At 47.2% G+C, this 22,740-nt stretch overlaps 4 protein-coding genes across 4 annotated transcripts; all 4 read left to right on the top strand.

Annotated features, from left to right (window-relative positions):
• The first annotated feature begins 6,629 nt into the window (after positions 1-6,629).
• gdf10b (growth differentiation factor 10b) lies at positions 6,630-10,076 on the top strand. The gene is made up of 3 exons (XM_057049458.1): positions 6,630-7,044; positions 7,991-8,826; positions 9,198-10,076. Exons 1-3 carry the CDS (start codon positions 6,795-6,797, stop codon positions 9,387-9,389), a joined length of 1,278 nt encoding a protein of 425 aa, XP_056905438.1. The 5' UTR covers positions 6,630-6,794; the 3' UTR covers positions 9,390-10,076.
• Positions 10,077-11,129: 1,053 nt separating this feature from the next.
• Positions 11,130-14,141, top strand: gdf2 (growth differentiation factor 2). The gene is made up of 2 exons (XM_057053377.1): positions 11,130-11,776; positions 12,094-14,141. Exons 1-2 carry the CDS (start codon positions 11,425-11,427, stop codon positions 12,999-13,001), a joined length of 1,260 nt encoding a protein of 419 aa, XP_056909357.1. The 5' UTR covers positions 11,130-11,424; the 3' UTR covers positions 13,002-14,141.
• Positions 14,142-15,723: 1,582 nt separating this feature from the next.
• LOC130534882 (retinol-binding protein 3-like) lies at positions 15,724-18,780 on the top strand. The gene has a single exon (XM_057049512.1). The coding sequence runs from the start codon at positions 15,816-15,818 to the stop codon at positions 18,651-18,653; it is 2,838 nt and encodes a 945-aa protein (XP_056905492.1). The 5' UTR covers positions 15,724-15,815; the 3' UTR covers positions 18,654-18,780.
• A 665-nt stretch (positions 18,781-19,445) lies between these two features.
• rbp3 (retinol binding protein 3) lies at positions 19,446-22,418 on the top strand. The gene is made up of 4 exons (XM_057049525.1): positions 19,446-20,723; positions 20,860-21,050; positions 21,252-21,394; positions 21,738-22,418. The coding sequence occupies exons 1-4, from the start codon at positions 19,530-19,532 to the stop codon at positions 22,061-22,063; spliced, it is 1,854 nt and encodes a 617-aa protein (XP_056905505.1). The 5' UTR covers positions 19,446-19,529; the 3' UTR covers positions 22,064-22,418.
• Positions 22,419-22,740: the final 322 nt, after the last annotated feature.

Here is a 22,740-nt window from a genome sequence, read left to right as displayed (position 1 = left end):
CCAGTAGGAAGGTGATGGAGCAGGTAAGCTCCAGAGGCATGCCAGGGCAGAGCATTCATTTAAAACATTCACATTTTCTCCTTCACTTTTAGGCTGATCCTTCCATCTCTGGTACATGAAGATATCGCCGCCTGTTTCTTCCATCACCCCTCTGCTTTCTTTCATTCCTCTTCTCTCTGCTAGCCTCTTCTCTCCATTACTCATTGGCTTTAGGAGTCGGGAAGCGATTCGCTGACTCCTTTCATCGCCGGCACTTTGGCAAACCGCTCTGATACATACCACGATGGTCCAGTTCCAGGGAGCCCAGCCATTCCATATCATCCTCAATATGATGGAGTAAGTGACTACACGGCACAAATGTGGGGCCCCTCACTGAATATAAAGCCATATCCTCATAAATCCTTTCAAAAAGCAAGCAGTCCCGGGTGAATACATGAAAAGGGCCCATTTATAGATATGAAAAAAAAACTTGCTTCCTTTCAACAGACTTGGAGTGTAGCGTCCAAGGAAAACAATGCGCCTGGCCAAAAAACGCGAAGTCTGAAACGTACTGACTTAATTCCATTCTCTCGCATGAAAAGACAATATTAAAGCTCAGGTTTGGCTTGGGGGGAAGTCACAGAATTCAAATAGTGTGTGACTGACAGAAGCACTGACATACAGAGTGTCACTCTGCACACCGATCAGTCAGAGGTTTAGTCACCGCACGGGCAGCCTGAGCGGGGCGGCGATAGAACATAAGATTTACAGACGGCTTCGCCGCAACGTCGACGACAGCACTGATCTGATGAAAACGTGAGACAGGAGTGAAGACAGAGAGGGGAATAAACAGAGCAGGAAGTATACAGTCAGAGGAATTCTCCATTAGTGCAGAGAGCAACGTCCCCGCTGAGGGATGATGGGAAAATGGCCGATCCTCTAGGGTAGCTGAAGTGATGTATACTTCTGAGCACTTGGCCAATTCCACCTTTGTCGGCTTATCGCTGGCGTAAACAACAGGGGGCCCTCCTACTGGTACTGATGTAAACGCCAGTGACTTTTAATCTGATTCTTTCAAATCTGCCCGGCTGCATATGGTTGCATGGCCGCTTCCTCCCGTGATTGATCCTTCACACGCTTTACAATCCTAATACCTTTTAAGGTCTGTGAGATTTGGTAGCATCTAGTGGTGAGAATTTACATTGCCAAAATTGAGTACTGACATTTAGTCCTGCTCTGGGGTCACAATGACCGGCTGATTGTGTCAGTATGTTGCCTTAAGCTTTTTTCTTTGTTAATAGGAAAAATACAAGATAAATCCAACAAAGCTGAGCTAATCCTGCAGCTTTATCTCACCGTGGCAGCTTGATTTTGCGCTCTGTCAAAACACCGGCGCAGTCTGGAGGTAGTTACCACAGTGTAACAAAGCGCAGCCAAGTACAAGCGCGGATCTGCCCCCGGAGTGTGAAACCGACCAGAGAGCTCGGTGCTGCGAAACCATTTCCACTGGCAATGAAAAGATATCGCAATCACGCTCGCTTCTCAAGCGCAGCTGTCCCAGAAGCCCGGGATGTGAATAATAGGTGCAATCTGAGATGGTTGTCAATTTTTCAAATAACTGACAAACACGTTGCGGGTGATTGTTCTCAGACAGGGGCCGCCGAGGACAGATCGCCAAAATTGCAGCCTTTAAAAGACTTGAGGGGAGTGATCACCATCTAGTAAATGAAAGCCCTCCTCATGGGAGGCATTCAGACTCGTCCATCACACCCTCGCAGACTGACCCTCGGTAGTGTGTAACGTTTGAGCATTTAAAGGCCGACATGTTTTTGTACGCCGAGAGATAAGCAGCGGAACGACCCTTCTCAGGGCTGTCTACGCCAGAGTTTTCAACCCATTTCCTTCACTTGTCTGGAGTTCAGCCTCCAATTTTAAGATCTCTTGTTCCTTTTGTGTGGTGCGGTTTACCGCAACTTTTAATTCCTGACCATAATGAAAGAAAATTTCCTTTGTGAGGACCATCAAGCCCTGCGTTAGACACAATGAGGTCTTAACCTTCTTAAAGAGGAAAAAATAATTATAACCTACAGATGGGTTTTTTTCCCCCTAATTGGGCAGTTTGAGGAAAACCATGTCAAGGCTGAAATCCATCATGCTGTTGGCCTTGTCTGTGTGGAGCCAGGGGGAGGGTGGTACTGTGTGGGGTTTTGTTGGGGTTCAAGCGGTTTTGGACTAATGCACATTAGGTAGTATCTAAAAAGGGTTAGTAAGCCCCCCATTACCTCGGTTTAGTCGTCAGAGCCACTGTCTGCAGCCAATGATTAATAAGTGACTCCCCACGTGTGCTTCTGACGGACCCGCCACACGGACCTGATCTGACGCCGGCTTGCAGGCAGCCCAGGGGGAATGTGGCTGCAGTTAAGAAGACCTCTGACAGGGAATTTTATGGGAATTTGATCTCCAGTGGCTGCGCGAGAGATCCCTGTCGCAGGAAGCTGCTTCTCCACTCTGGTTTAGCCTCTTTGAGCCAATATGACAGTTTCTACAGCTCACACACACCACAGTGGGAGCCTCACATGCAGCGGCTCAGTTAGGGAGACCCTGCTGGTGATGCCTGTGATGGCTCATGGCCATATTATAGTAATTTTTTACTTTATTACAAACCAAAATTAACAAAAAGGACATGTCTGTATAATGTGTTGTCATTTGCTTCCTTACAGACTATTGTTGTCCTCTTGTACTTCATTGATGCTAAGTAATCTCTGTCTTCGAATTTCTCCAGAACCGTTTGTCTGCATGCTGCAAACCCAGACTGTGCAGCACATCACCAAGACCGACCATCAAAGCTAATGGTCCGTTAGATGAGTACTGATACCAAACATTCAGTGGTGTGGAATGGATCTACACTTCCTACTGCATCTCCCAGCACACCCTAGAACACCAGGATGTTGACCCACAGGAGCTGGAGGACAAACCCAGTGGACTCCCCAGAAAGGAGATGTTCATAAGTTATATCCATCTTTGTGCTGGACATCAGATACTGGAAGGACCGGTCCCGACCAAACTGCCCGATCTTTTTGCAGCAGTTTGACTAGAAATACACATGCACACATTTATGCCTTCGGTCAGGTGAATGAATAAATGTCAAATTCAGTCAGCTTCTCCTCAGATGTCAGTCATTGTTTATTTTCCCTTTAAGCTGGTCAAATTGCAGCAATTAGGAGTCATAAACATGTTAGGACCAAGTTTCCACTCACATTCCACTTTCAGCTGGCACTAATGCATGAGACAACCGGATATCTCCCAGTGTGTGTGTGTGTGTGTGTGCATTTTGGCAAACATCAGATGCAGGGGGCGTCATGCCCCTCATACAACACACACACACACATCCATATCCTACAGGAGAGAGTATGAATGGTCATTCAGCTGCAGTCAGCCCTATCAAAACAAGTCCAAGGGAGAAAGAAGAACAGGAGGAGGAGGAGGAGGGAAAAAGTGGGAGGATGAGGGATGAAATCTCTGGCCAAAAGCAACATGGTGGGCTAGTCTGTCCTCCCCATCCCGACGAGCACCCCAGGCAAATACTCTGTGAATGAGAGCAAATTTTGAACCCCAGGTTATCCTGAGAGGGAAGAAAAAGGCATGCAGGAAAGCTGTCTTATGAACGATGTTGTAAAAGACAAGCTGGTTCTTTAATAGACGTTTCCTAATGAACGTCTATTTCCTAATGGTGCGCCTGTGCCTCCCGCTGTCACTCAGACCCATCTCGTTTGAACAGCCCAGGCTGAGATTGAGCTGTTTGTGTGGGCAAAGGAATAAAACCTCAAGAAAGCCTTTTAAAAAATGCACAAAACATTTATAGTGAGTCATAAAGGGAAGATGGTTAACCGAGTGCTTCAACACTTGCGGCGGCTCGTGCTGAAGTTACAACCAGCAACTCATCAGCTGCAGCTGACGAGTGTTCTCTCTCCACCGCATGCGACTCGCCTCAGTTTTGACTTCTTTTTTTCTTTAAAACCTTCAGCATGAATCAGAAACATTTGATTCAACTTTTAAAGTAACCCGCTTGTAATTGTACACATTTGATCGATAAAGTACTCTCAGGTTTCAATCAATCAATTTGGTGGTGTGTCTTTTTCTTTTGGAAGGAACCTGGATCTGGACACACACTCAACCAAGTCTGACAACTCTCAAAAGTGGTTTCAGCCATGAATATGATGGCTCAAGTTGTTTGAGATAAATAGAGTAGGGCTTTAAGGGGTTAAAAAGTCCTCACGGCGTAACAAAAAGAATTTTCCTGACTAAACACACACTAACAGCATGTTTAACCAACATGTGGAACAGAGATGAGGTGACTGAAGGACCATTTGTTCTCATTGGACAAAGCATGTTTTTTGGAATATACCAATATACAGTCGGAGCAAACCACGTCTGCTTTTCTCTTCTTTTTATGTTGCGGGGAAGTAGTAAACTGAAAGGCTCTTGTACGTTTGCTGTGGGTGTGACACACTCTCATAAACTCTGAAACGACCTTTGAAGTGGCAGCTAATCGCTGCGCTGACGTAACTTTGGTACGGTGGCTACAGATGCGTCCAGGGAGTCGCAGCAGTTTGAATCCAGGCTTTTGTCCCCTTTCAACAAATAGAGTGTTGGCTGTCAGTCAAGATGGTCCAGAACTTTATCCATCCATCCATTATCTGGTATTCCTAATCAAAGTCATGTGGGGCTGGAATATCTGCAGAAACCCCACACAGACCCAAGGAGAACATAAAAACCATCAAGCTGGAATTGAACCCATAACCTTCTTTCTGCAAGGATGACTGCACTAACCACTGTGCTGACTGTGCTAACCACTGCAGCTCCATGCCAGTCCACCATATAGCATCGAAAAACAACCGAAACCCACAAACGATTCGATGACGAGGATTAAAAATAACAAACTGTATTAGTGGCCATTATTATCGAATTATTGACAATTCTTTTTTAAGGAATATGACCAGTTCAGATATGACTTTTTTTCCAGGTCTTCCAGATGATGTTAGTAATGTGAAGAAGCTTGCAGGAATCATTCAGAGAACATTAGAGCCTTTTGTTTGCTCTTCAGGAGACCTTCACCTATATCCCTTGATATAGGTGCTAAATGAGAACTTAAAAAGTGCTTGTTGATGCTTAGTCATTCATGTTTGTTGAGGTGTGAAGAGATCTGAGCCTGTAGAGAGACATGTTGTCTTTTTTCCACAAGCGAGACAATAGTAACATATCCGCCAGATGCCACTTTTCAGGGCATTGACCCATCAAAAGAAAAATCTGAAGGTCAACATCAGTGTTTCTGACCCTGTTGCAAGCAATTAGACAACCTCAGGCTGAGTGATAACAGGATTTGATACTGGGCCGGGTGGAGACAGAGATGCTGCCTTGATCTTTCACTGAAGGAGCTCGACCCTCTGAACACACCAGTGTTTTAGTAAAGATGATCCAGGTCCCAGCCCAGTTCTTTATCTCTGCTGCACGACACAGTGGTGTCAATGGGAGCCTTGTGATCCCCGTCCTGGCTAGTAGGAGGTATTTTAATAGCCGTCTGACCTGTGGCGGCTCTGCGCCAGCAGCCATCTGTCTCACAGGGACACTATTGTGTTGCATCACATGCAGCAGAGGAAAATTTCAAAATAAGATGTTGATTTTCTGCTGTTGGTCGGCCTGTCACGCAGATTTACGAGCTGGCCGTCGGAGCTGACGTCACCATCCCAAATCTGGTACCCCAACTCTGTTTCTCAGCGGCTGTTCCAGCTTATTTCAACCACATTTAAATCTGCGCTGATAGCAAAGATTTTGGTTGCGTTTCTGCAAGGTTTCTTCTCAGAGTTTTGGGTTTGTGTCCCATTCCCAGTAGAATAGAACCAGATGGCTCCGCTTGTGCCGTTAAAATGCAAGTGAAATGTTTTTCAACATCGGCGTGGTTTTTTCCAAAAATCCGCACCAATCACTCAATAAGCCATTTATTTATTTAGTTCATTTTCTCTTAGCAGGGTACTGCTAAAGTCAGCACAGATAATGGAAGGCAAACTGCTACTGCACTAAAATAGAACGTTTTTCAGGTGGTGGAAAGGTCATTTGTGTTTCCTGTCCCATTGGCATCAGTGGCAGACATTCTGCAGGCTGCTTCTCTTCCTTCTCCTTTGTTGTGATGTTCAAATCATTTCCACATGTCAAATAATGCTTTTAAACACTAACTCTAAGGGTATTTGGCTGCAGCTATCCCTCAAATACCATCAACCATTTTATTTTATTTTTTAAAACACTTCCAGGTATCTACAAAACATGTAGATAAATGCATATATGGGTATTATACAAGGTCAATAAATGTGCAAGGGGGGGGGGGGGGCAAGTGGGCAAAAAGAGAAGACAATAATATTAGAGAATATTAAAACATGGGCCATGCATGTTATTATTGATAAGATAAGACTTTAGATAATATCAGGGATTGGAATTATGAGTCGAATCTCTAAACCTTTTGGTACCAAAGTACCAATTAATACTTTCGACGTTTTTGAAATCCGAATTAATTCAATCTTCCCTTAACTTTCCTCTCAGATAAGTTTCACGTGTGCGCGCTCTGTCGCCCAACAGCCGGACATTGACGAGCGCGCCTCCCTCAGGCCCCGCCCACCGCACCAACAGCTGTGGACGGTGACCCGTGGAGCGCGGAGCTGACGCGGATTACCTGGATACCGGCTCGAAGTCTGAGTGGGCGGCAAAAGCAGGGAAAAGTCACCTCTGACTACACTTTAATGGAATAATCCTCTCCAGCTTCGACCATGGCGAGCAGGATCTTCTACACCACGCACTTGTTACTGATTCTGGAGTGCAGCTTGGGCAGACTCCTGACTGAGGATCTCGCTCAAGCCACCGATGTCCCGCTCGCTGCAGAGGAGCGCGTCTTTACGCACGACGGCGCCACCCGGGACATGGTCTCCGTGAGCATGTTCAAAGTGTATGAGAGGTACAGCAAAGAACCGCAGAGGCAGAGCGACGGAAACACAGTGAGGAGTTTTAAAGCTGTCCCGAGTGAGTGATCGCAGTCTGCATGAAAGTATGAGCACAAAGGAGGGGATGCATTCAGAGTCACCCAAAATGTCGTTTATGCCACCAAACCCATAGGATTTGTTTAAAAAAAAACTAAAAAAAAACCTATTTGTAAAGTACTGTATTGTGTTTTATTTTGAGGGTTACCAAAGAAAATTTCAATCATTAAGTCTCACTAAAATGTGAATTTTAGTCCTAAAAAGCTAGCCATGTTGAATTACACTGCTTGGTAAACGTTTTGCTTAGGCATTATAATCCTCTTTCCACGTCAACATAATCAGATTTGTTCAGATATCAGCTTTTAATACCCACCGAGTGGGATGACTTATTGAAATAGGCGACAATCACACCGGGGTGCTCTTATCCGGTAGCAGCAACAGCCGAGGTGTTAGACAAGAGCCTATTATCATGCTCAGATGGCGGCCACAGCGAGGTAAAGCCTCAGAGGAGCTCTTTCTCATATAAGCATTTCCATATGCCCGTGACAAGCTTACTTGGCTGATCCAATGTTTGTCTTTCAGGCTGTGGAGGAAGTGTAGGAGACAAGGTTGGACTTCCCGATAGCGATCTAGGATGAGGCTTTTTGGTCATGCGTGCAGGAGGCACTTATACCTTAATATCTTCCATGTTGCTGCTCATGTCAGTCAGACGTGTTGAGCGAGATACGCTCGCGGTGTATCGGCCGCGGTCGGTCAAACCTGCCAGAGTGAGATGGTAAGGGAATGTAAAGGGGAGAGGGGAGGAAAAGGTCAAGGCAACAGCTTGATTTTACCCGCACATCTGCGCCGTTGAAGCAGTGAACACAGCGCTCTTGACTTTTTTTTATCACGTCTCTCTCAAAAAAAAAGATTGAGTGTGGAAGCGGGATGACAAAAAAGCTGGGGTTTCACCAGAACCCATGTCATTGGTCTGCTCTTCTTTAACCCAGGGGTCCTTCGCGGAAAGGACGTGTTCCAGTTCAACCTGTCCACCATCCAGGACTCCGAGCTCATCCTCTTCGCCTCTTTTCACTTCCTCTACAAGTGGCCGCGCCACCACCACCGGCGGACTTCATGTTTCCAAAAGCGTCGCCTCCAGCAGCCGCCCCCCGATGCTCCTCGCCTCGTGTTTCATGGAGCTCTGGGAAATGTAACGCTCGCACCCTTTAAGAGAGACTCCTGGCAAACCGGGGATATAACTGCGGCGGTGGAACGTGCTCGGGAGGTCAAAGACCTTGTGTTGACAGTGGAGTTTGACTTGGGGTTCAGGGCGAAGCAGAAAAAGGACTATGTCCAAGCCGACCTGCCGTACATCCTGGTGTACGCTGACGATCGAGCTATAGACGAGCCGAACAGCGTGGCCTTGTCGCTGCAGCGCTACGGAACCCTGCCAGTAAGCGAGGAAGCGCTTCAGTCATCATCAGCCTCGAGAATCCGGAGGGAACTCCACCATTACCAGATCCAAACCAACGACATCCCTGAGGTGCCCTACAACAGCCTGAAGACCCACGAGCTGTGGCAGAACACGTACTTCCCCACCAAGGCCAAAGCGCAGGCCAAAGGCAGGAGACCAGGTCAGGAAGGTCCCAGTAAGCCACAGGTGCTCAGCTTTGATGAGAGGACTATGAAAAAGGCCAGGAGGAGACAGTGGAGCGAGCCCAGAGCGTGCTCCAGGCGCTACCTCCGGGTGGACTTCGCCGACATCGGCTGGAGCGAGTGGGTGCTGGCGCCCAAGTCTTTCGACGCCTACTACTGCGCCGGCACGTGTGGGTTCCCCATCCCCAAAGTGAGTTCATGTGACATCAGTCGCCCTCTCATCATGCACCTTTAGTTTTATTTCACATTTAGCAGTTGATGTTTTCAATGGCAGAAGAATGGATGACATCAGTGAATTAAAACATCTTTATTGCCCCCTGGTGGTAGGAAGCAGTGATGAGACAAGCCTCTCGTGTTACCTTTGCTCAGGCGTGGACCAGTGTTAAACTCATCTCTTGCTTTTTAGGGAACACATATGAGATTCTGTAGGTTCTCCTTCCAAAGCATCTCACCTCACATCCACTGTCAACATGTTTTTCTATTCTATTCCCTCATCATGTCATCATCACCAGTATTCCTCTACCTACCTTTACTTTAACAGTTTTACTGTTGTCTCCGCAGCTGGTGCATCCTTCCAACCACGCCACCATCCAAAGCATCGTGCGAGCAGTGGGAATCGTCCCGGGCATCCCGGAGCCCTGCTGCGTCCCGGAGAAGATGAGTCCTCTCAGCGTCCTCTTCCTCGATCCCGGCAGGAACCTGGTGCTCAAGGTTTACCCTGGTATGTCTGTGGATACCTGCGCCTGTCGATAGATTCCCTGGGGTTGGTGAAGAGGAAATATGAAGAGGAAGAAAAGTAGACGTCAGGAACAGTAACGGACAAGTTGGTAATGTCAAGGACAGCTGATCATAAACTCATGACTCCTGGACTCAGATGTCTTTTTGGAACAGGGTCCACCTGTCTATCCGTATCCGGAACAGTCTCCATGGATTTGGACCTTGACTTGTATGTGGCGCATCACAGACTCTAGAACCAGAGAACCGAGCCCTCACGTTGTAAATATTGTAGTTACAGAAGGAACCACGTGGATATTCTTTCATTCTGTGTCAGAGTGACATATTTAATAATTCAACGCCTCCCGTATATCTGCAAAATTAGTTATGCATGAGAGGTCATATCTTTTGTAATCAATAGTAATTCCTTTGTATCGTGTATATAATGACACCTACTGAGTTGATATCATATTGCATCCGTGGATTTGTTTTTATTTGTTTTTCTATAGCATGGAGGGTCATGCGGTACGTTGCTGCCATCTAGTGTCCACATGTGGTAAAACGCCTGGGCAGCTTTTCTCCCTAATGCATAAATAAAGTAGCTTAAGGAACACCTACACTTTCTAATAGTAATGTAATAACATAATAATAATATCTAAACGTATTCATGGATTTGTTTGAGTATTTATGTTGTGTTTTACAAATAAATTGCCTATGAAGTGTACACACAGTCACACACCAGGGTTCCAAAACGTGTACATGCAAACATTTGCCCAAGCGTGAAGGTGTAGCTGCCCCATAATACCTCCTGAAAGGTAATAACGGTTTAATTACCTATTCACAAATGGTTCATTGAAATTACAAAATCATATCCCAGTGACTCAAAATAAAACAATAATCCTCATGAAAAATTGGAGAATAAGATGGGGCTGTTGGATGTTTAGATGTCATTTTGAAAGTTTCTATTCATAATGACTATTAGGATGCACAGGATTCATGTAAAGCTTAACTCAGGCCAATGTCCCCGGACGCGTTGACTTGTGGCTGCCGTGGCGACAGCCCTGAAGTGATAAAGACATCGCGGTGCAGGCGGCCACCAACACTGTGGGATGCTACATTTGCATGGAGCCGAATCTAAACGCGTGTAATAAAAGCGTCAACCTGTCAGCCTGAAGATGAGCTGACGGTCAGTTCTGACACAGAGAACACGCACCAGGCCCTGGTTCTGGTGGAGGAACTATAACGTCCGCAATAAAGCCATCAGTTAAATGAGTCGGTAAAATCTAAAGATCTAAACCTGTTTTGTCTGGCGTTTATGTCAAAGAGCTGCCAAAAATGGCAGCTTCCTGTGGCGTTTTCTGGGCTGGCGTTTTGGTCATTTCCCACCAGTAACAACAGCTTTTCCTTCAAAATTAGCCGGGATTTCACAGCCGAGGAGAGCGGCTCACTCCCTTTTTGTTTCTGCCGGAAAACATGCAGCGTGTGATGTTTCCACATCGCTATGAGGAGCAGTAATCGCTCCCCACGTGGCCTCGAATGAGCCGTCTTATCCTGTCGGAAGGCCGCGTTGGGACGTAGGAGTGATCTTTTTTATCACCGAGAGGGTAAAGATGATGCCAGACAGGAGCGTGACCCCCACCACACGTGTATTTAAGACAACGTCGTCGGGGGGAAAGAGCGCCGCGACGTCGGTGGGGAAGATGAAATGTGTCATCTAACTGTCCTCATTTCATCACCGAGCTGGGAAAGAAGGAATTTGATGGAAATGTCTGGTTCGTCAGTCATTCCAGTCCCTCATTATCGTCCTGGAGTGTTTACAGTGTCTTCATTAGCAGCCAGCCCTCTAATGATAACAAAGCCTGAAAGAAGGCATCAATGGCAGCGATAAGCACGGACAAGCTACTATTTTGGTTGACACAAGTCCTCCTGTTTACTCTGGGAGCATGGGAGCGGACACCAGGACAGCGGTCCTGGAGTCGGGGATCCCCATATTCCAACCTTGCCATCACAAAGTGTGCATTGAGGCAGGGAAGAAGGTAAAGTTTCCGTGGCTTCGAGGGCGTCCGACTCCACGATGCGCGGCTCCAGATGGTTCCTGCTGCGGCTGTGTCTGAGCCTGGTGGTCTCCACGGGCTCCTGCACCTGTAAACCTCTCCACAATGACATCCAGAGCGAGGAACCCGAGGAGCTCTACTCTCAGCTGTCAGAGGAGGACCTTCTGGAGGAGGAAGATACCAACACCAGGATGGAGAACCTTCTGGGAACCATGAAGGAGGGCTTTCTGAGGAAACTCAACCTGTCAGATGCTCCTCAAGAGCACAGCAAGATCTCCCCTCCTCAGTTTATGATGGAGCTTTACAACAAGTACGCCTCAGACAGCTCAGCAATCCCTCAGTCTGATGTCATACGCAGCTTCGGTGTGCAAGGTAAACAAATACACAGCTCTCGTTTATTTTGACACATATGAGCAGCGCGTTCATTCGTGGTTGTACTGAAGAGGAGGCTGCTGAAGCTTAAACATTTACTACTTTTGACAAATTCTCTGTTTTTCATATTTTCATCGGTGCCTTTTTCATGTTTGAGGCGATGATTCGTTAAAAGAAACACCTAATATTTGTAAAGCAGCGCTCGGGAGATAGCGAAAGCTAACGTTAGCGACACTATTCCTGATCGAGCAACACCCAGGACGGAGCCTGAGTCGCTTCCCGCCACCTCCTCTCACTCCTTTGTGTCCTTCTGGCAGACATCTCTCTCTCTGTGACCGACGGCACAAAGTCCAGACACAGGCTGAGGTTCAACATCACCATCCCCGGTCATGAGAAGATCACCGCTGCTGAACTGCAGCTCCTCTTCCTTCCAGACCAAAGTCCACGGGTCACCTCGCAGAAATACAAGGCCACCATTAAAGTGTACGAGGTGGATTACCTCAACTTCACGTCCACGACGCAGCTTTTGGTGGGCAGGGAGGTGTCGGCGTCGCAGGGTACGTGGGAGACGTTGGACGTGGCCAAGGCGGTCCAGAACTGGATCAGGTCGGGCCACGGGGCCACTGTTTTTGATGTTTTCGTGGACAGGAAGGACTGCGGAGGCGACGACGGCGAGGGCTGTCTGAACATGAGCGTTACCGTGGGAGACAACACATCAGCGGCTTTGATCATCTTCTCAAACGACCTCGGCAGCAGGAGGAGGGAGGCGAAGAAGGAGCTGAGGGAGATGATCCTCCACGAAGAAGACACCATCTTCCACTCGGGCGCTGACTGGAGCCGAGACGACCCGCTTCCCAATGAGATCCTAGAGGTCCTGCATCCGCGGAGAAGGAAAAGGAAGGCCGAGCGGGAATACTGCAGACGGACCTCTCTCAAAGTCAACTTTAAAGACATCGGCTGGGACAGCTGGATCGTGGCGCCACCCGAGTACGACGCCTTCGAATGCCGAGGCCAGTGTTACCACCCCCTGACAGAAGAAATGACCCCATCAAAGCACGCCCTCATCCAGACTCTGATGAACATCAGGGACCCCAAGAAAGCCAACATGGCATGCTGCGTTCCCATCAAACTGGACCCCATCACAGTCATGTATCAGGAGAACGGACGCCTCACTATCAGATACCTTTACGAAGAGATGAAGGTCGCTGAATGTGGCTGCAGGTAGTTGGAGAAGTGAACGAGCCGGTGCCCAACCTGCTGTTATTTAAATCTGATCATACCTGATGAGTTCCATTGGTGTTGTTTCGTAAAATAGCTACTCAGTTTCAGCTAAACAGACAGGAGCCCCAACAGCTAACAGCTAGCCAAGACTATAGAGTACTTGTTCTTACACGTTAGCAGGAGAGCAGCTCTCAGCCGTCTTTCACTGCATTAAGACCCACGTTCACGTCCAACATTTCTACTGCTACCAGATATCGGAATGTGCTAAATTAGAACTTTATCAATTCAATTTATTTACTGGTTTTCATGGAACTTAGGTCAAGTATGTCAGCACAAACACAATCGCAATGCCGACGTAGCAGTTTTATATTTTAGAATGCCATTGAATTACGGAATGTTTTTATGAATGCATGACACCAGCACCTCCGAAGCCATGGATGCACAGAATATGGTCATACACTTCTGAAATAGAGCGTACAGTAAGTAGGCTTCATTTCCAAGCATATGACCAACACACCATCGGAAATATCCACATGAATTGATAGAATATATGTATTTAATATTGTGTTATATTGTATGTACATAAAATTCTCATTAGTCTTTTTTAAAAAAAGCAAGGGGGTGATACATTTCTGATATATTTGGTAGTGTATGATCCTCCAATAAGTAATTCATTCTTTTTAACAATTTCTTTGGGTTCCACAAGATATATTCATTTTATTATTATGGCCCATCAATAAATGTGTTATTATTATTTTTACAAAATGGGAAGAAAATGATCCTGTGCTCCCTTTAATGTAAATCTGTACATTGTTATTGTAACTATACGCAGTATAATTTGTTGTACATTTCTGCATGATTACTAACAGCTTGTACAGAAAGGTTAGCTTATAAGGGTTAGCTTATACAGGTTAGCTTATAAGATTAGTTTATAATGGTTAGTTTATAAAGGTTAGCTTATAAAGATTAGCTTATAAAGCACGCGTCCTTGCTTAAGTTTCATCCAACTTGTGTTATGTAGGGTGATAAAAGTCTACCACTACGGTAGAAAAGATAAGTTGTCATAAAGATAAGTTGTCATAAAATTATTCGGCATTTAATAAAACCTGACAGATCTATGATTAAAGCTGATTAACGTACACTATTGAAGGTCAAAGTTTTTTTTTCCTGTTTTTTTTTTTTGACCCAACAGTCTTTTTGTCTCATTACACATTCATTTCCAGGAGTATTTAAAGTGAAGTCTTGTACAAAATGGAAATGAACTGTTTTAAAATATCAATCTGAAATCCAAGTGGTGTTTAAACTATTTTATTGCATGTTTATAAAAAAAAAGAAATACTACAATTTTAGTGATAGAAGAAGAAAAGATGCAATATCATGAGCAAAATTATTGGGTTTCATGAGATCTATTGAATAGTGAAAACAAGTAAATTAGTTTAATGTTAGCTGCCCTTCGGGTTAAGCCTTTTTATTTCTATCGACTATCTAAAAATGTACCTTTAATTTGTTCTTCTTTAACGCCTGCTTTTGTATCATTAGCATCTAGCTGCTAATGCTCTGCTAAGGTAGTTAACATCTTTGGCAGGAAATTAAGATGATGGGCATTTAGGCAATATTAAAAGCGTTTGGCTAGCTTTTATCAACACACTTTCAGTATAACTCTTTGTGTGAACAATCTAAATTAATAACTTTCTTACTGGTTTATCGAAGAGAAAAAAAGAAGAAACCATGAAATCTGCTCACATACCATTTACTGATTGTGAATTTGACCTCTGCCTCTCACACATCCTTTACACACCAGTAGTGAACACGCACAGGCCAGGCACAGCCGCAGTGGGCCGCACCCTGGACACAAGGAAAATTCTGTGCCTTGCTCAGGGGCACCCCAGCCTGTGGTTTAAACACCAATTTCTTCACTGTGAACCATGACGATTTATGGTGATTTATTTGTTTGAAATTGATCAATGCATTTTCTATTTTTCTTACTTTTATCTTTACTTTTGGAAATGTCAACGCGATTTCTGGAGCCAGGGACAAAGCGTGACCCAGTGTCCAAAGTGGGGTTGCACGTTGGAACAGGCGAAGGGGATTGCCAGAAATTGTGTAAGGCATCAGGCAGCATTAATGGTTTAGACGATGAGATTAGCTTGAGCACCTTCTAACATTCGGATTCAGATAATGCCTCGCTGTGTAATTCCGAACTGGAACACAGTTTAAAGATCCTGTTCTGCACTGTTGATGCTCATTGTGCAAAACCGGATAAGCGCAGAAAGAATTTAATCCAGTGAAAGAGCGAAAAACATGCAGAAGCTGTTAAATACTCACATGATCACTTTACTCTCACCTGAAATTAAACAGCATTCGTGTTTCCAAAGAAACCAAGCCCAATTCAGCAGGCAGACCTTCTGAGCAGCCTTCGGTCTGCACGGAGAGCTTCTTTTGTCTCTGACAGAAGCCTTTGCCACGTGTCTCCAAACTGTGTAATCATGTCAGTGATCGAGTGACCCAGACATGAACCCTAAAGCTACCAAAAGACTCCCCCATTAAGCTTTTCCAGCCGGTCCAGCACAGAGTCAGAGGGAGCTTGTGCTTCAAAAGCAAATCTCCAGGTGGTTTCGTCACATTAGGCGGTACGTTGAGAGATTGGAAGATGGTGGAGATCGATGCTGTGTGCTTCCTAAATGTGGAGCAGAGGAAACCGTTGAGAACCCGCAGAATCGCCCGTTTCCTGCTTTTTACATTGTTATTGTCTGCGCTTAAAGCGATTAAAGGTTTATGGAGGACAAAGCCTCTTAGGTTAGTGTCCAAAAACCAGAGAATGACGATGGTCCCGCTTACAAAACAGATGTGCGTTATCATAGGCAGGGGACAGAGAGGACGGCTGTCTGAGTTGGAAGACATGGCTCCCAGGACGCCGGTGCTCCTCTTGGTGCTTCTTTTCTGTGCTCTACCCGTCCGCTCCTTTTATCAGCACACCTTGGTGTTAGAAATGGCCAAACTACTTCTGGAAAACTACTGCATCCCTGAGAACCTGGTCGGGATGCAGGAGGCCATCCAACGAGCCATCAAAAGTCGTGAAATTCTGCAGATTTCGGACAGGAAGACGCTGGCCACCGTGCTGACAGTGGGGGTCCAAGGAGCGCTGAACGACCCCCGGCTGAGTGTGTCCTACGAGCCCAGCTTCAGCCCGCTGCCACTGCAGGCGCTGTCCTCGCTCCCTGCGGAGCAGCAGCTCCGGCTGCTCAGGAATTCCATCAAGCTGGACATCTTGGACAGCGACGTCGGATATTTGCGGATCGATCGAATCATTGACGAGGAGACGCTGTTGAAGTTCGGGCCGCTGCTGCGGGAAAACATCTGGGACAAAGCTGCCCAAACCAGCTCCCTGATCCTGGACCTGAGGTTCAGCACGGCGGGAGGATGGTCCGGAATACCTTCCATCGTCTCCTATTTCACCGAGCCTCATTCGCTCGTCCATATTGACACGGTGTATGACCGGCCGTCCAACACCACCACAGAACTCTGGACGATGTCCTCAGTGAGAGGCAAAACCTTTGGTGGGAAGAAGGACATGATTGTTTTGATTGGCAGGCGGACAGCAGGGGCCGCCGAGGCTGTGGCCTACACGCTAAAGCATCTAAACAGGGCCATCGTCGTTGGGGAGAGGTCCGCCGGTGGGTCGCTCAAAGTCCGCAAGTTCCGGATCGCCGAATTGGACTTCTACATAACGATGCCCGTGGCGAGGTCCGTCAGCCCCATCACGGGAAAGAGCTGGGAAGTGAGCGGCATCTCCCCAACGGTCAACGTCGCTGCCAGGGAAGCTCTCGCGAAGGCCCAGACCTTCCTGGCGGTGAGGAGCAGAATCCCAAAGGTGCTGCAGATCGTCTCGGATATCATCGGGAGGTTCTACGCCTTCACCGACAGGGTCCAAGCTCTTCTTCAACAGCTGCAATCTGCAGACCTGTTCTCCGTTGTGTCTGAAGAGGACTTAGCAGCCAGGCTAAACCATGACCTCCAGACCGCGTCCGAAGATCCTCGGCTGATCATCAGGCACAAGAGAGACAACATTCCCAGAGCAGAGGAGGAGCCCGAGCTCCACGCCGCTAACGACCATGATGGGGAACTGGTAGAAGGGTTCACCGTGCAGGTTCTCCCTTACAATACGGGATACCTGCGCTTGGACAGGTTTGTCCGGTGCTCCGAGGGGGACAAACTAGAGGAGATTGTTGCTGAAAAGGTGTGGGGGCCCCTCAAAGACACCCAGAACCTGATCATTGATCTCCGCCACAACACCGGCGGATCCTCCACATCCGTCGCGCTCCTCCTGTCCTATCTGCGAGACCCCTGGCCAAAAAGGCACTTTTTCACCATCTACGACAGCGTCCAGAACACAACAACAGAATACGGCTCCCGGCCTCACATTCCGGGCCCCTCTTACGGTTCCGAGCGTGGCGTTTACGTGCTGACCAGCCACTACACCGCAGGCGCGGCCGAAGAGTTTGCTTACTTGATCCAGTCTCTACATTTTGGCACCGTCGTCGGTGAAATTACATCCGGCACTCTGATGCATTCAAAGACCTTTCAGGTGGAGGGAACAGACATTTTCATCACCGTCCCCTTCATTAACTTTTTGGACAACAACGGTGAGTACTGGCTGGGGGGGGGCGTTGTTCCTGACGCTATTGTGCTGGCAGAGGAGGCCTTGGAACATGTGAACAGGACTGCAACATTTCACCAGGGGCTCCGCTCCCTCATCGGGAGGACTGGGGAACTTTTAGAGAAACACTATGCGATACAGGAAGTAGCACAAAAGGTCGGCGGCGTGTTGCTGAGCAAGTGGGCTGAGGGGCTGTACCGCTCGGTGGTGGATTTGGAATCTTTGGCGTCTCAGTTGACCACAGACCTGCAAGAGGCTTCTGGCGACCATCGCCTCCACGTCTTCCGCTGCGACGTCGAGCTCGAATCGCTTCACGGCGTCCCAAAGATCGCCGCCGTCGAAGAGGCCGGATTCGTGATCGACGCGCTGTTTAAAAGTGAGCTTTTGCCGCGTAATGTCGGCTATCTCAGGTTTGACACGATGGCAGATATCGAGGCGGCGAAGGCCGCTGCTCCCCGGCTGGTTAAATCGGTGTGGAACAAACTGGTTGACACGGATTCGCTCATAATCGACATGAGGTACAACGCCGGCGGCTCCTCCACAGCCGTCCCTCTGTGGTGCAGTTATTTTGTTGACGGGGAACCGTTGCAGCATCTCTACACCGTCTATGACCGCACTACAAAAACCAGAGTCGAGATCATGACGCTGCCCGAGGTCAGCGGTCAAAGGTACGACCCCGGCAAAGACGTCTACATCCTCACCAGTCACATGACGGGGTCAGCGGCGGAGGCGTTTGTCCACGCTATGAGAGACCTGAACAGGGTCACGATCGTCGGGGAACCAACGGCTGGAGGGTCCTTGTCAAGCGCGACCTATCAGATCGGAGAAAGCGTGTTGTACGCGTCTATTCCTAACCAGGTGGTGACGAGCGCAGCCACCGGGAAGTTGTGGAGCATCTCGGGGGTTGAGCCTGACGTTTTCGCCCAGGCCAGGGATGCTCTTCCTGTGGCACAGAGAATCATATCAGCGAGGCTCTTAAAGAGAGAAAAGGGAAGATAGATCCTAGCTTTGTGTTCCAGTCCGTCCTGAATCATTCCCCCTGGTTTGTTTGTAGAAACCAGCCTTAAGACCATATTTCTCCTTGCAATATACATTATCCCACTATTTTATTTTATGTTCCCTGTAAAGTGCGAATAAAATCCTTTCTTCTCTAATAATTACTCTCGTTGTTTAAATGATTTTTAATTTACTTTTGATGTTGACTATTTTAATTTTTATTTTGAATCATACTTTTTTAGTATCTTGCCATTTTGAGAAACCACTAATTAATAGTCGGCCAGCAGAGGGCGCCCGGACCAAGCAAACATGAGCGAGTGTAGCTCCGCCAGCCTTGACAAGACCTTCACCACCAGAGGCCTCTGAAAAATTTGATCAGTTTATCAACCACACAACAGAATAGATTTTTTTATGTTTTGAGTTGTTATTGAGAGTTGAGGAATTTAAAAATCAGATCATCCGCATTTCTTTTAGATTTTCTCTGGCCACAGGTTTTTTTCATCCTTTTTCTTGTTACAATTGAGAACTTCAACACCCAAAAAGTTCAGTAGGGTGGATAGACTTTGCATTCTTGACACAAGCATGTCACAGACCTGACCTGTTATGACACAGAATCTTTTAATTACGCATTCAAACCCCCTTGTTTAAATTTAATATTGGTATTTTTGGCCACACACCCATTTTGACAAGGCTGTTATTGCTGTAGAAAAGTACTAAGGATAATGCGATTAGAGGTTGATTATGGTGCAAATCCTCTTAGAAGTGTGTTAACAGAAACAGTGCAGCCAAAACAGTACCATTTCTGAGCGAGCTCCTTCAGAGGAGGGTTGGCTGGAAGAAGCTCAACATCCCACTAACTGTGTGAACAAACTGGTCAAAATGGCAAAGGCTCTCTTCCTGGTGGCATCCCTGCTGCTTCTGGCAAATGATGTCCTTGTCAGAGCTGCTTTTCCGCCCAGCCTGATCACAGATATGGCAAAAATAGTTCTGGACAATTACTGCTCACCGGAGAAGCTGGCGGGGATGAAGGAGGCGATCGAAGCTGCCGGCACCAACACCGAGGTGCTCAACATTCCAGACGGTGAGTCCTTGGCCAGGGTCCTGAGTGCCGGAGTCCAAGGCACGGTCAGTGACTCGCGTTTGATGGTCTCCTATCAGCCCGACTATGTCCCTGCAGTTCCCCCCAAGATGCCCCCTCTGCCCCCAGAGCATCTTGTCGCTGTCCTCCAGACCTCCATAAAGCTGGATCTCCTGGAGGGCAACACCGGCTACCTGAGGATCGACCACATCCTCGGGGAGGACGTTGCAGAAAAGGTCGGGCCGTCGCTCATCGACTTGATCTGGAATAAAATCCTGCCTACCTCGGCTCTCATCTTTGACCTTCGCTACACCAGCAGTGGGGAGATCTCTGGCATCCCCTATATTGTTTCCTACTTCACTCAAGCCGAGCCCGTGGTTCACATCGACAGCGTGTACGACCGCCCCTCAAACACCACCACCAAGCTCTTCTCCCTGTCCAACCTGCTGGGCGAGAGGTATGGCATTACCAAACCGCTCATTATCCTCACCAGTAAAAACACCAAAGGCATTGCAGAGGATGTTGCCTACTGCCTTAAAAACCTGAAGAGGGCCACCATCGTGGGGGAGAAAACCGCAGGAGGATCTGTGAAACTCGACAATTTCAAAGTGGGGAGCACGGATTTCTACATTACAGTGCCAACGGCAAAGTCCATCAACCCCGTCACCGGCTCCTCTTGGGAGATTACAGGTGTTAAACCTGATGTGGAGGTCAATGCAGAAGATGCCCTCGCTACCGCCATCAAGATAGTCAGCCTCCGTGCCCAGATTCCAGCCGTAATTGAGGGCGCAGCAACCCTTATTGCTAAAAACTATGCCTTTGAAGCAACTGGGGCTGATGTGGCAACGAAGCTGAGGGAGCTGCTGGCCAAGGGCCAGTACAATTTGGTGGTCTCCAGTGAAAGCCTGGAGGTGGCGCTGTCTGCTGACCTGCAGAGACTGTCCGGGGACAAGAGCCTGAAGGCTACACAGAACGCCCCAGTGCTGCCCCCTATGGTGAGACTCATGAATGAAACATTTAAAAAAAACATTGTTCTTCCAATTATTTTTGGACTGAACTACAAAATGGTATGCTTCCAGTCTACTGAAACACTCATAGACATCCAATAAAATGTGTGTTCTTCTCCAACAGGATTATAGCCCTGAGATGTACATTGAGCTGATCAAAGTCTCCTTTCACACTGACGTATTTGAAAACAACATCGGCTACCTGCGTTTCGATATGTTCGGAGACTTTGAGGAGGTCAAGGCCATTGCCCAGATTATTGTTGAGCATGTCTGGAACAAAGTTGTCAACACTGACGCTCTGATCCTTGACCTCAGGTGGGTAATCCTGCTCATGTCAAAATGTGAGTTCAGAGGGAGGTGAGAGAATTTTAGAGGACATATAATCCGCCAAAGCTGCTAACACTAATCGCTCTGTGTCTAAATATGGCAGAATAGGGAGGGTGAAAATATAGAAGCAACCACCAAAAAACAAAGATCTGTCTACAGCAAACTTTTGAGGGTTTTTTTTTATTGCAGGAACAATGTTGGAGGCCCAACAACAGCTATTGCAGGTTTCTGCTCATATTTCTTTGATGCTGACAAGCTGATTGTGCTGGACAAGTTACACGACAGACCGTCTGGCACCACCACCGAGCTGCTGACGCTGCCTGAACTCACCGGTAAATAAAGATTGTTGCCAATAGTCACAATACTAGTAGTAGCGGGAGTCGCCATTATGAGTCAAAATGGTTGAATATGTTTCCTTCAGCAATTAATAGAGAACCAGTCAGGGTGTTAATCGAAGCGCTTCACCTGGATCTTTTTGGTTTAATCTTCCCTTTAAGGACAAATTTTCGTAGATGATGTTTAAAATGAAGCTAAAATATGGATTTATGATATAGCTAATATAGCTAAATATGCAGCTCCCACATCATGTGTGATTGCCACAGAGCTGCTAATGGCTGTGGCTGTGTGTGCTCTTGCGTTCTCTCCATATTAACGCTAACCCATCATGCCCCACAGGCGTGAGGTATGGTTCCAAGAAGAGCCTGATAATCCTGACCAGTGGCGCCACAGCCGGCGCGGCAGAAGAGTTCGTCTACATCATGAAGAAGCTCGGCCGCGCCATGATTGTGGGTGAGACCACCGCCGGAGCCTCTCACCCTCCGCAAGTCTTCCCCGTCGGTGAGACCGGGATCTTCCTCAGCATCCCCACCGTCCACTCCGACACTGCTGCCGGACCGGCCTGGGAGGGAACCGGCATCACCCCCCACATACCCGTCTCAGCGGAGGCCGCCCTCGGGACCGCCAAGGGCATCCTCAACAAGCATTTCGGAGGGCAGAAGTAAACTTCTGGACAAAATCGGGAGAGCGGCGCTTAATTCGGCTGCAGCTCTGACATGTTCTCACACGTCTGATGCAGAAGTGATGATTGTAGTGCATAAGTTTAATTTGTGATTCCTTCTCTCAGTGCTGAAGCATTATAGCCTGTGTTTGTTTTAAAGCAAAGTTTCTGGCTGTAGAAAAGTGGTTTTGGTCAAAATAAATGTGTTTGTCTCAACGTGTAATTCAAAATGTCATTGTGGGAAAAGCCTTACAAACAGGAAACAGGAAACATGCGTTTGTGCTTCTTCTCAAATGTGAAGGACCGCGCTGAATCCACCAACTTTAGTCTCAGAACCATCGCATGATGTCTTCAGTGTGTTTGGAAAAATACATTTTGTCCCCTATGTTATGTGGTTTCTTTTTTGTGGGGGGGGGGGTCTCTGTGATGATTCACAATTAAAAAACACAACAGAAAAGAGGAAAAATGCGTTTGAGTCATGTTTTTCATCAACAGACAAGGAGCCAAATACCTTAATGAAGTGCAGGAAATTCCTTTCTAAAATGTTAACCAGAATCAAATTATCTAGGCCAACAGCTGGAAACAGGGGGGGAAACAATCATCCCATGCACAGCTTAATGGGCTTCTACATGTGCACCACACTCAGGTCTCGTTACCTCAAAGAACCCTCCAGCCAACAAC

This window comes from Takifugu flavidus, chromosome 1 (assembly GCF_003711565.1).
Source record: "Takifugu flavidus isolate HTHZ2018 chromosome 1, ASM371156v2, whole genome shotgun sequence".
In the NCBI taxonomy this organism is placed as follows: domain Eukaryota; kingdom Metazoa; phylum Chordata; class Actinopteri; order Tetraodontiformes; family Tetraodontidae; genus Takifugu; species Takifugu flavidus.
Note: the sequence above shows the minus strand (reverse complement) of the source record. Positions and strands in the feature narration are given on the sequence as shown.